This window comes from Penaeus japonicus, unplaced genomic scaffold, assembly GCF_977035675.1.
Source record: "Penaeus japonicus unplaced genomic scaffold, GWHDUDI00000001_assembly GWHDUDI00000043, whole genome shotgun sequence".
NCBI classification, from domain to species: Eukaryota; Metazoa; Arthropoda; class Malacostraca; order Decapoda; family Penaeidae; genus Penaeus; species Penaeus japonicus.
Genome location: NW_028234445.1, coordinates 1,504,402 through 1,516,901, shown reverse-complemented (window position 1 = coordinate 1,516,901; position 12,500 = coordinate 1,504,402). Strand labels below are relative to the sequence as shown.

General features: G+C 38.3%; 3 protein-coding genes across 3 annotated transcripts in view; 2 read left to right on the top strand and 1 right to left on the bottom strand.

Annotated features, from left to right (window-relative positions):
• LOC122246354 (uncharacterized) overlaps positions 1–12,500 on the bottom strand; it is a 1,434,769-nt gene that overhangs the window by 718,039 nt on the left and 704,230 nt on the right. The gene's annotated exons all lie outside the window — the stretch shown is intronic.
• LOC122263496 (uncharacterized) overlaps positions 1–12,500 on the top strand; it is a 1,386,165-nt gene that overhangs the window by 941,098 nt on the left and 432,567 nt on the right. The window lies entirely within an intron of this gene.
• Positions 1,648–2,984, top strand: LOC147466569 (uncharacterized). Its single transcript, XM_086535330.1, has 2 exons — positions 1,648–1,879; positions 2,440–2,984. Exon 2 carries the CDS (start codon positions 2,450–2,452, stop codon positions 2,957–2,959), a length of 510 nt encoding a protein of 169 aa, XP_086391456.1. The 5' UTR covers positions 1,648–1,879; positions 2,440–2,449; the 3' UTR covers positions 2,960–2,984.

Sequence of the window (12,500 nt, the reverse complement as noted above, 5' to 3'; positions counted from 1 at the left end):
TAATGATAATGATAATGGTAATGATGATGATAATGGTAATGAGAATGATAATGGTAATGATAATGATAATGGTAATGATGATGATAATGGTAATGAGAATGATAATGGTAATGAGAATGATAATGGTAATGATAATCGTGGTAATAGCGATAGTGGTAACGATAATCCCGGTAGTAATGCTGATGCTAATAATATACACGATAATCATGAAAAGGTTCATTAGTGTCTTGGTTGTGATAATAATGATCTTGGTGATAAGAACGATTATCATGTTTGAGATCATCATTATCCTCTAATGGAAATTAGGATCATCATTAACTTTATCGCTAATTTGGATATCTTTATCACCATTTGGATTATTGTTGTCAGTATAATCACCCTTACTGTCATCATTATCATCGTAATTAAATAATATTTTCTTGGTTAGCATTGACATTGTCTATAATTAGTTATATTGTCATTATGGTTATTGCCTACATTATTTTCATCATCATTATTATTACCTATGATATTGTTATAATTATTTGTGTCATTATCATCAGTATTATCACCCTCTTTAAACTATTATCTTTATAATATTTTCATAATCATTACCAACAGGACTACTAATATTGTTATTATAATTACCATTATTGTTATCATTACCGTCGTGATCACTTTATTACTATCATCATTGACAGAAATCGGAACATTATTGTCATTATTACTATTATCAATATCATAAACATTATCTTTCGTATCATTATTAGTATCATCCTCATTCACATGTTTATCATGATCATGAAGCTTATCATGATTATAATCACCATGAAAATCATCACCATTATCATCCTTTTCATCATAATTGAAATAATTTAACAAGATCATTATTATGACCATCATAATCATGATTAGAATTATCATAGGTTCTAATTTCATACTTTCTAACAATCTCGTCATTGTCATTATTGTTATCACATTTACCATTTTCATAACATTCATATGTATAACTTTTATTTTCTTTATCCTTTTAACCATATTCATCATTAATATCATTATCATTATATTTATCATGATATTCATTATCATCGTTATTATCATGATATTCATTATCATCGTTATTATCATGATATTCATTATCATCGTTATTATCATGATATTCATTATCATCGTTATCATCATGATATTCATTATCATCGTTATCATCATATAAATCATTTAATCATTATATCAGAACCACGATCAATGTTATTATTATCATCATAAATATTTTGTTCATTATTACCATTATCATAAGTGTCACTATTGTTATTACCATTATCATTATCCTTTTTATTATCACTAATAGCATCGCCTTTATTACCAAAATCATTATTGTTAATACCATTATCCTCATTGCCATTATCATTTCTACCATTATTACAATTATCACCATTATCATTGATATTGCCATTACCAATATTATAATTATGGACAGTGTTCCTATTCATTATTTTTATCGTTATTTTTTTACAATTACAATTTCTCCTATTATTATTACTAATATTGATATCTTAATTCTCGCCATCTTTATTCCTATCATGTCTTTATTATCAATCATTAATGGAATTATTCTGAACACATCAACAAATACAATTTTCCTTCTCTTGAAACAAGCAGGTCCTGAACAAGTGGAAAGGCATGGCGGTTGCCCTTCCTCGTCCCCCAAGACCTGAGGGAAGCCTGGAGTTCCCTTGCTCTCCCTCCGCCTCTCGCAGTTCAGTCGAGCCACGGCTTCGGTGAGCGAAGAGTCTCCTGCGTTGACGCCGAAGGAAAGGCAGCACTCGGGTGGTGGAAGGTCAGCTGTGTGGAGAGCGAAGGAAACCTCTTCTAATCACATCGTTGACCGTGTTGAAATCAGGTATGGAACTTACCTGTGTATGAATATGTGTCTGAATGAATATGAATATGTGTCTGAATGAGTATGAATATGTGTCTGAATGAATATGAATATGTGTCTGAATGAATATGAATATGTGTCTGAATGAGTATGAATATGTGTCTGAATGAATATGAATATGTGTCTGAATGAGTATGAATATGTGTCTGAATGAATATGAATATGTGTCTGAATGAATATGAATATGTGTCTGAATGAATATGAATATGTGTCTGAATGAATATGAATATGTGTCTGAATGAATATGAATATGTGTCTGAATGAATATGAATATGTGTCTGAATGAGTATGAATATGTGTCTGAATGAGTATGAATATGTGTCTGAATGTGTATGAATATGTGTGTGAATATGTATGAATATTTGTATTCATTTTTTTCGTGGCATTAATATCATCTGTGGTTTTTGTTATTACCAACATTTTTAGCACAAATATTTAGCATTAAAGATAAAATGTTCCTAAGAACTTCATGGAGTAATATTATCAATCATATTACTTTTGTTGTTGTATATTATCTTCAGAAGTCCGACGATGAGCTTCCTGTCGGACTGGCTGCCTTTGGCCCCACTCAGGGACGGGGAAATCTACGGCGCAGGGGTCGCAATCAAGGAAGAGGCCAGCGAAGGTGTCACCGAAGAGACGTGTGTGGAAATTAAGGAAGAAAGCCTTGATTACGCAGATGAAGCGAGGGATGAAGTGAGCAAGGCAGCAACAGAGCATGGATTTCCCTTCTATAAAGATCTCAAACAGGAAGATTTTGAAAGAGACTCAAGTAATGTGATTGAAGATTCCAATGACGAATTGCCAGCAGCTCCATTCGTGGCTGAGGATTTTGGGCCCAAGGGGTCATCAGGTGAGGATCAGGCGGCGCACAGCGAAGGCAATGAAGAGCTTCTACATAGAAAAAGCGATGAGGAAAGGAAAGGTATTGTTTGTGAAGTTTGTAAGAGCAAACTCACGATTCACATGAGAGTACATACAAAGGAGAAGCCGTATAGCTGTGAGGTTGTGAAAAGGCTTTCTCCCATAAACATACTCTAGTAACTCACATTAGAATACATACAAAGGAAAAGCCATATAGCTGTGAAGTTTGTGAAAAGGCTTTTTCATTGAAACGAAATCTGGTAACGCACATGAGAATACATACAAAGGAGAAGCCGTATAGCTGTGAAGTTGGTGAAAAGGCTTTCTCCCATAAACATAGTCTAGTAAATCACATTAGAATACATACAAAGGAGAAGCCATACAGCTGTGAAGTTTGCGAAAAGGCCTTTTCATTGAAACGAAATCTAGTAACGCACATGAGAATACATACAAAGGAGAAGCCGTATAGCTGTGAAGTTTGTGAAAAGGCTTTTTCATTGAAACGAATACATACAAAGGAGAAGCCATATAGCTGTGAAGTTTGCGAAAAGGCTTTTTCATTGAAACGAAATCTGGTAACGCACATGAGAATACATACAAAGGAGAAGCCGTATAGCTGTGAAGTTTGTGAAAAGGCTTTCTCCCATAAACATACTCTAGTAACTCACATTAGAATACATACAAAGGAAAAGCCATACAGCTGTGAAGTTTGTGAAAAGGCTTTCTCCCATAAACATAGTCTAGTAAATCACATTAGAATACATACAAAGGAGAAGCCATATAGCTGTGAAGTTTGCGAAAAGGCTTTTTCATTGAAACGAAATCTAGTAACGCACATGAGAATACATACAAAGGAGAAGCCGTATAGCTGTGAAGTTTGTGAAAAGGCTTTCTCCCATAAACATAGTCTAGTAACTCACATTAGAATACATACAAAGGAGAAGCCATATAGCTGTGAAGTTTGCGAAAAGGCTTTTTCATTGAAACGAAATCTAGTAACGCACATGAGAATACATACAAAGGAGAAGCCGTATAGCTGTGAAGTTTGTGAAAAGGCTTTTTCATTGAAACGAATACATACAAAGGAGAAGCCATATAGCTGTGAAGTTTGCGAAAAGGCTTTTTCATTGAAACGAAATCTGGTAACGCACATGAGAATACATACAAAGGAGAAGCCGTATAGCTGTGAAGTTTGTGAAAAGGCTTTTTCATTGAAACGAATACATACAAAGGAGAAGTCATATAGCTGTGAAGTTTGCGAAAAGGCTTTTTCATTGAAACGAAATCTGGTAACGCACATGAGAATACATACAAAGGAGAAGCCGTATAGCTGTGAAGTTTGTGAAAAGGCTTTCTCCCATAAACATACTCTAGTAACTCACATTAGAATACATACAAAGGAAAAGCCATATAGCTGTGAAGTTTCTGAAAAGGCTTTTTCATTGAAACGAAATCTGGTAACGCACATGAGAATACATACAAAGGAGAAGCCGTATAGCTGTGAAGTTTGTGAAAAGGCTTTCTCCCATAAACATAGTCTAGTAAATCACATTAGAATACATACAAAGGAGAAGCCATATAGCTGTGAAGTTTGCGAAAAGGCTTTTTCATTGAAACGAAATCTAGTAACGCACATGAGAATACATACAAAGGAAAAGCCGCATAGCTGTTAAGTTTGTGAAAAGGCTTTCTCCCATAAACATAGTCTAGTAACTCACATTAGAATACATACAAAGGAGAAGCCATATAGCTGTGAAGTTTGTGAAAAGGCTTTTTCATTGAAACGAAATCTGGTAACGCACATGAGAATACATACAAAGGAGAAGCCATATAGCTGTGAAGTTTGTGAAAAGGCTTTTTCATTGAAACGAATACATACAAAGGAGAAGTCATATAGCTGTGAAGTTTGCGAAAAGGCTTTTTCATTGAAACGAAATCTGGTAACACACGTGAGAATACATACAAAGGAGAAGCCGTATAGCTGTGAAGTTTGTGAAAAGGCTTTCTCCCATAAACATACTCTAGTAACTCACATTAGAATACATACAAAGGAAAAGCCATATAGCTGTGAAGTTTCTGAAAAGGCTTTTTCATTGAAACGAAATCTGATAACGCACATGAGAATACATACAAAGGAGAAGCCGTATAGCTGTGAAGTTTGTGAAAAGGCTTTTTCATTGAAACGAAATATGGTAACGCACATGAGAATACATACAAAGGAGAAGCGTATAGCTGTGAAGTTTGCAAAAAGACTTTTTCATGGAAGCAAGATCTAGTTAGTCACACTGGAGTACATACAAAGGAGAAGCCATATAGCTGTGAAGTTTGCGATAAGGCTTTTTCATGGAAACAAAATCTAATTACTCATATGAGAGTACATGCAAGACAAACCTTTTACAAGCCATGTAGATACCAATGGATTCACTCAGAAAGGAAGTGACTTTTGGCTTAAGCAGCGCATTCATTGCCATTGTTAATAAATAGTTATCCAAATAGGTTATGTTTTTCCCTTGGTGATAATGCTTAAAACTTGATATCAGAATGTTGCCTCTACTAGAGATTTGTGAAGAACCTCTTGACCAGAGAATGCATAAAGCTGTAAATTGGTAGGGAGCTGGTGAGAGACATGAGGCAAGCAACCTTTTTTACATTGCACCTTTAAGAAAAAGTATAAAATCTAAGCTTAACAATTCTTTAAAACCTCATATGCAACTTGCCCAGCCTCCGGGATAAGTTTTATTTTAAAGAGAGACTGCTTGAAGCATTATAATTTGAACATTCTCACTCTCTTTCAGTCATTCATTGAAAAACTAGAGCGTTTTTTGTGTTTTGTTTTTTGTGTGTTTTATTGAGTTCAGAGACTTATATATGCCATATGACAGGCTCTATCAGTGCTGCAGTAGACTAAAATTGTAGTATATTATCCATATTAGCTCATTATTTTCTTTATACTCAGTGTGATAGAAGTATTGCTTTTTTATGGGAGGACAAAAGGCAACTATATTTTTTTCGTATTTTTGTGCTGTCATGAACGAATACGAAACCTATAACCACCTACAATAAAGATACATAGAAGAGGTAAGGAAGAGGAATGAAACCTGTGCTTGTGACTATGAGTGCCACAGTGAAAGGCATCTATATTGGCACAGGAGTGCATTTTAGACACTGGGTATGGATTGAGTCATCTTCCTCTTCCCGTTCTGACTGCACATCCTTCATCGGCGGCAAGAGTTCGTCAACTTAGTGTGTGTCATCGCTCTATAAAGATAGTGCTTGCTAGAGACCGTGGATAGGTGCCATTCAAGGCTCTCTCTCTTGCTGGTGCTAGGAAAAAGTGGTGCCATCTAGGTTTTGGACGTTAAGCTAGCACGGTATTACGGTAATTATAGTAATTATGACTGCAGTAGCCATCATCACTCATTCCTTTTTCATAGTAAAATAAAATAGCACAGTGATCCAAAATCCCCGAACGTCATGTACGTCATGACGCCCGTCGTCAGGCCAAAGCTCCTACGTCATGTATGTCATGACACCCGTCCGCTGTGGGTTAAGCAGCGCATTCATTGCCATTGTTAATAAATAGTTGTCCAAATAGGTAATGTTTTTCCCTTGGTGATAATGCTTTAAACTTGATAAGCAACATTTTTTACATTGCGCCTTTAACAAAAAATATAAAATCTAAGCTTAACAATTCTTTAAAACCTCATATGCAACTTATTATAGAACACCATAATACATGAACTTGAACATGAATTGAGGATTTGTATAATAGAAAAATTCTGATACCAGACAAGAGACTTCTCTTCCCTTAACTTATAGCTAAACATACAATCACTAAATATGCCCTACCACATAACATGTGTTTGCTATTCAGTAATTAAATTCCTCAAACATCTCGACTAATTTATTTATTTATGTTATTTATTTATCTATTTATTTATTTATTTATGTTATGTTAATTTATTTATTTATGTTATTTATTCATTTATTTTATTTATTTATTTATTATTTATGTTATATTTATTTATTTATTTATTATTCATGTTATATTCATTTATTTATTATTTATGTTATATTTATTTATTTATGTTATTGTTGATGTCAGATCCATAGCACTGGTCCCTGATGGGGCCAAAGGCAGCCAGTCCGACAGGAAGTTCATCGTCGCCTCAAGGATGTCGGTTCGTAAGGATGTCGGTTCGTAACTGAAAGTCTATCATGTTTTTTCTAGTTTATTGTTAAGCACTGGATATATGTCGGTACGGCAGGTTGTCGTGGTTGTTTCGCGTGGCGGCGTTACGGCGTGAGGTCAGGAGTCCACTGGTTATTTTTGGTGACCTCCCCATCTTTTAACCTCGAGCATCGTGTTTACCCACTCGACCTGCCGTTTGACCTGCGCTCTTATTGGCTGGCGGTGCTCTCCAATTGACCAATGTGGTGATGTGTCGGGGTGTGATCGCCGTCTGCTACAAGGAGATAGTAGACAATGAAAGCAACAAACAAAATGATATTTCTCTAAAAAAGCAGAAGTAGCTACCTCCTCATCGAACAGGATGAGAAGATTCATGAAGAAGAACAAGAAATCCTGTTCAGAAATTCCTGGAGAAATTGTTTCCGAATTACTGAAGAAGAAGAAGAAAAGTTTGACAGTGATTTCGAGGAGACCATCATAGAGGAAATAGGAAGGCACATCCACCTCCTATATCCAGAAGCTGCTTCTGACTTCACTAGACTGGATCCCACAGATCCACTAATGACCAAGATCAACCCCACAGATGTCAAAAGAACTATTCAGAGTTTCAAGAATAGAACTGCTCCAGGCAAAAGCAGGATCAACAAAACAATCCTGCAGAATCTTCCAAACAAGATGTTGCTGAGACTGGCAAACATATATAATGCCTCTCTCACTGCTGGCTACTTCCCTGACCACTTCAAGGAAGCAAGAGTCAGGATGATACCAAAAGCCGGGAAAAATCCAAGAAAAGTGGAGAATTACAGACCAATATCTCTGCTGGAAGTCCTAGGCAAAGTCTTTGAAAAGATATTGAACATAAGATTGCGAAATCACCTGGAGATTAACGATCTGCAAAATCCCAGGCAACATGGCTTCAGACCAGGCAGAGGAACATCAACAGCCATTGCAATCATATATGAAGAAATCGCCAATGCCATGAGCGAAAGGAACCAAGTCAATGTGGTTCTGAGAGATGTGGCCAAAGCCTTCGACAAAGTTTGGCACACAGGCCTGAAACTTAAGATCATCAGGCTGAACCTCCCGACGTCCTTGACGAAGCTATTGTGTGACTTTGTTGAAAGTCGAAGCGCAAGAATAGTCGTCGGCAACACAGTCGGCGAAGCAATTCCCTTCATGAGTGGAGTTCCACAGGGAAGCTGCCTCTCACCGACACTGTTCACAATCTATACAGCAGACCTGCCTGAACAATCACATGGCAGCAATCACTATATGTATGCCGACGACATCACTCAGATAATCAAGTACGAAGGGAGATCGATCGAGATGATGGCACTCAGAACTGCCAGAGCCATAGAGACCATCAATCGATACGAAAGACAGTGGAAGATCTCAACCAACATGAGAAAATTCCAAACCATTCCTGTGGCCAAGTTCAAGACAGCAGATCTGATAGTGGACAAGGAAGCAGTGGACTACTGTGACAAAGGAAAGATACTAGGGCTAACAATTAGCAGAAGAGGAATTGTCCCTCACATAAATGAAAGAGCAACCAAAGCTAAACATCAGCTGAACAAGATCAGAAGGTTCCAGACACTGAGTACTGAAACCAAGCTCTACATTTATAAAGCCCTAGTGCGGCCCATCATGGAATACCCGCCAGTGCCTACTCACACCATTTCCAGAAGGCAGATGATGAAGCTACAGACTATTCAGAACCAGGCAGGCAAATGGATTCTGAATATTCGCTTTCCTGAAGTAGTTACTGCACGAGAGATCCATGAAAGACTAAGGATCGAGGCGATCAACAAGAGACTCCACCATCAAGCAAGAAGAAGATGGACAAGAATCCAAGATGAGGATGAGGAGCTCTACAATCGCCTCAACGTTCGTCCAGAAGGCACACATGCCTGGTGGCCCAAAAGCCTCAGCAGAATCAATGGCATTGAAGAAGTTGAGGCCATATTCACGGCATCAGGTACAGGAGACCGATGATCAAGTAAGGAGGCAACCATGAAGAGGAGAACCTAAAAGAAGAAAGAAGAAGTAAATCTCAAGAGGACCTGCACGTTTAAGCTCAAGAATGAAGTTTTTTTAAACACCTTTTAATCCAGACTACAAGCTAACCCACAGGGCTCCACTTCAACGTCAAGCACGGCACATCATGCATAGCAGTGAGAGGTGACGTGCGAGGTCGGCGAAGTGCAGCGTGGGCAGAGCTGAAGAATTTTAAAACCAAAAAAAAGAAAGAAAAAAAAAAATCCTTAAAAAATAGCCTTCTAGGTGTTCTGCTTTCTGGCTGCCTCCCGAGGGGTTGACCCGGGGCTTTGTTCAGCTACTAAGGGCGCACATGCAAGCTATTCTCTGACTTCTTTCTCTTGGTCTTACAACTTATCTTTTCTCCTTTCTCCACCTTTCTCAGCTTTCCTTCTATCACTTTATCTCCTCGCAAATTTCATTTCCACTATCCCTCCAGCTCCCTTCTTCACTTCCTCTTCACTTTACACACTTCCATTATTCACTTCAACTTCCTTCTCCTCAAGACCAACTCCAATAAAAAGCTAATACTCTCTTCACTCTACTTAACTTTCTAACTCTCACTTTATCTCCTCCCAAGTTTCTTTTCACTATCTCTCCAGCTCCTTTCACCACTTCCTCTTCCGCTTTATCACGCTTCAAAAAAAAAAAAAAAAAAAATTACTAACTTTTTTGGTTTTACTAACTTAATATACTAAATAAATAATAAAGAATCCTATCCTAAACCCAAACCCAAGTTCCAGACTCCTTCCTCCCAACCCTCTTCAACTTACTCACCCCCACAGATAAGAAGAAGAATCAACAATCAACAAAGACTTTTCCTCTTCCGACCTGGCAGGCCTCCCGGAAGGTTTTGAGTGGACATGACACTTCAATAACTTAAAAAGTCAGACAGGGAGTTTCGTCCTCCCACTTCTTTAACTACGACTTTCCTTCATTTTCCTGACTGTTTTTCTTCACCTCAACTCTTCGTCTAACTTAACTGTCCCCTTCCACTTCGGTGGGAGTTCTAGTTTCCTTTTCCAGACCTATATGAGGTTGCACAACAAACGAACTTAAACACAAACTTACCTGAAAACTCAAGGAGATGCTAGCTGGGATGACCTCCTCCCGAAACTCATCCCCCGAAGAAGACCTGGAAATAAAGGAAATAAAAAGCTATCAATACACGGAATATGTGAACACGGGCACATATGTGTGCACATGTGGTTAAAAAAAAAAACAAAAAAGAAAAAAAGGTGAAGGTGAAACCTCAGTTATAATTAAAAATGTCAATACATATAAAAAAAAATATATGTAATCGTGGGTATATGTTCAAGATACATATGCGCACATATGTATATGTGTACATATTTAGGTATGACGGCACAAATATGTCAATATCTGCGTAAGTGCTGAGGCACACATAAGAGAGAGAAAAAACAAAAAAAAAAAAAAGGAAAGGAAAGGTAAAAGGTGAAGGTAAAACATGGGCATCTTAAATGCTACTCTACTTGTGGAAAAAAAAAAAAAAAAAAAAAAGGTGAAGGTTAAACATGGGCACTTGAAATTTTATTCTATTTATATACATAGAAAAACTATGTACAAAAAAGATCAATACTATTTATAAATTACCTGCGCCAGACCGTTACACCCTAGTGGTCCCCCACCTCCACCACGGCGGGTCTTGCCAACCGACAAAAACACGATGAATAGGTCCTAAAAGCAAAATTAACCAAGACGAACAATTGATGACCAGCAAGGGGTTACGCCCCCCACCTGTTATTATCTTCTCCTAGTATTTCTTTTTAGGTAGCTAGCTGCCATCTTAGTTCTTCGTCCGCTTCTTCTTCTTTCGAGAATCTACATTCTCCACTTTCCTTATTGTATTGTACTGTATTGTTGTACAGACCTATATTGATATTCTCATTGGCGGTCAAATTGGATTGGTAACGGTTGGGGGGAGTCTCAACCATGAATCGTAACTCAACACCACTTAGTCTCATTCAGGTCTGGCAAATGTCCCCCCCTGTCCTTTACCACCACTTTCGGCGTTAGGATAACACCGTTTGTTTCCGAAGGCGAACCCTGCGGTTTACCCGGCGAAGGCCGAGGTCTCAAAGGGGTCCCTTAGTTGGGATACTGGAGGAAACACTCGGAGGTTGCCACCTTTGTTAGGCATAGGGAACGGCGGCAGGCCACTCTAACACTCCTGCCAACTCTAGCTAGACACCGTCTACATAGCCAACCTGGTTAGGCTCCTCAGAGATAAGAGGAGGTTGTCAGAGATAGGACTTAATCTGACAACTCAGGCAGGACTTGGACTTTTTGCAGTGGTAGGATCGAGCTATGCGTTGGGAACCATGGCTTCGACCACCAAAATTAAAGTAAACCTCGATGGCATTCCGACTCTGACTCGTAAGCAGGAACTGAACTCTCTGATGTTTGGCAATGGTATCCATTTCCTAAGAATCATTGATGCAAGGAATGGATACATTGTTTTGCCAAAGACCCTAACCGATGCCGATAAAATAATGTCACCAGAATTCCGCCAAAAGCTTAGGAGCTCCGGTTTTGACCCCCAGATGCCTCTTGAAACCAAAGCTAAGATGACTATTGTAGTCAAAAAAGTGGACTCGTACATTACAAGCCACTCTAATGAAAAGATAAAAGAGGAACTGGTAAGACAACTCAGCCTGCAAATCGATGAAGTCTATAAGATGCCACAACATGGAATTGTTAAGATTCGATTCCATGATATACAGACTGCCAAAAAGATTAAAGAACAAGGACTGATTCTATACAACTACAGTATAAACCCGGCCCAGATCGAAGAGGAACGATTCACTCGAGTAATTCAGTGTATGAATTGCTACGAATATGGCCATACAAAGGGTAAATGTACTAGGAAGAATGCTGAAAAATGCAGTGAATGTGGTCAGACCGGACACAGGTTCACGACATGTAAGAACACCACGAAAAAATGCCTAAACTGTGGAGGCGAACACAGGACTCTCTCTGGAAGCTGCCCTGTTAGAAGGAAAGAAATCACAAAGGCAGTAGAAAAGAAGCAAGAGATCCAAGCCCAGAAAGAGTCCAGACTACTGAGCGAAGTAGTAAAGAACACTGCAAAGGCTACAGCTAAGGTCGAGAAAACGATCGAAAAGACAGCCAAAGCCACAGCCGAAATTACCAAAACGGCGATTAAAGAGACGCAGCCACCCATCATGCAGCTGCCCAACAACCTGGCTGTCAAGACCCTGATTGCCTTGATGCATGCCCACCTGGTGACGTCACAACACCCACGAAAGGAAATATCAGTGCAGAACAACCAGTGGAATCATTTCAAGCACTCAAAGAAGAAAACTTAATTTTGATTGGTGAAATAGAGACACTGAAGCGAGATATAGAAAAAATGAAAAAGGACTGCCACTGTCGAGAGGCCAGTACTGCCATCAGTGATAAAGAATCCCGCGATGACACACGGTGTCATGATACCAATTCCTCCAT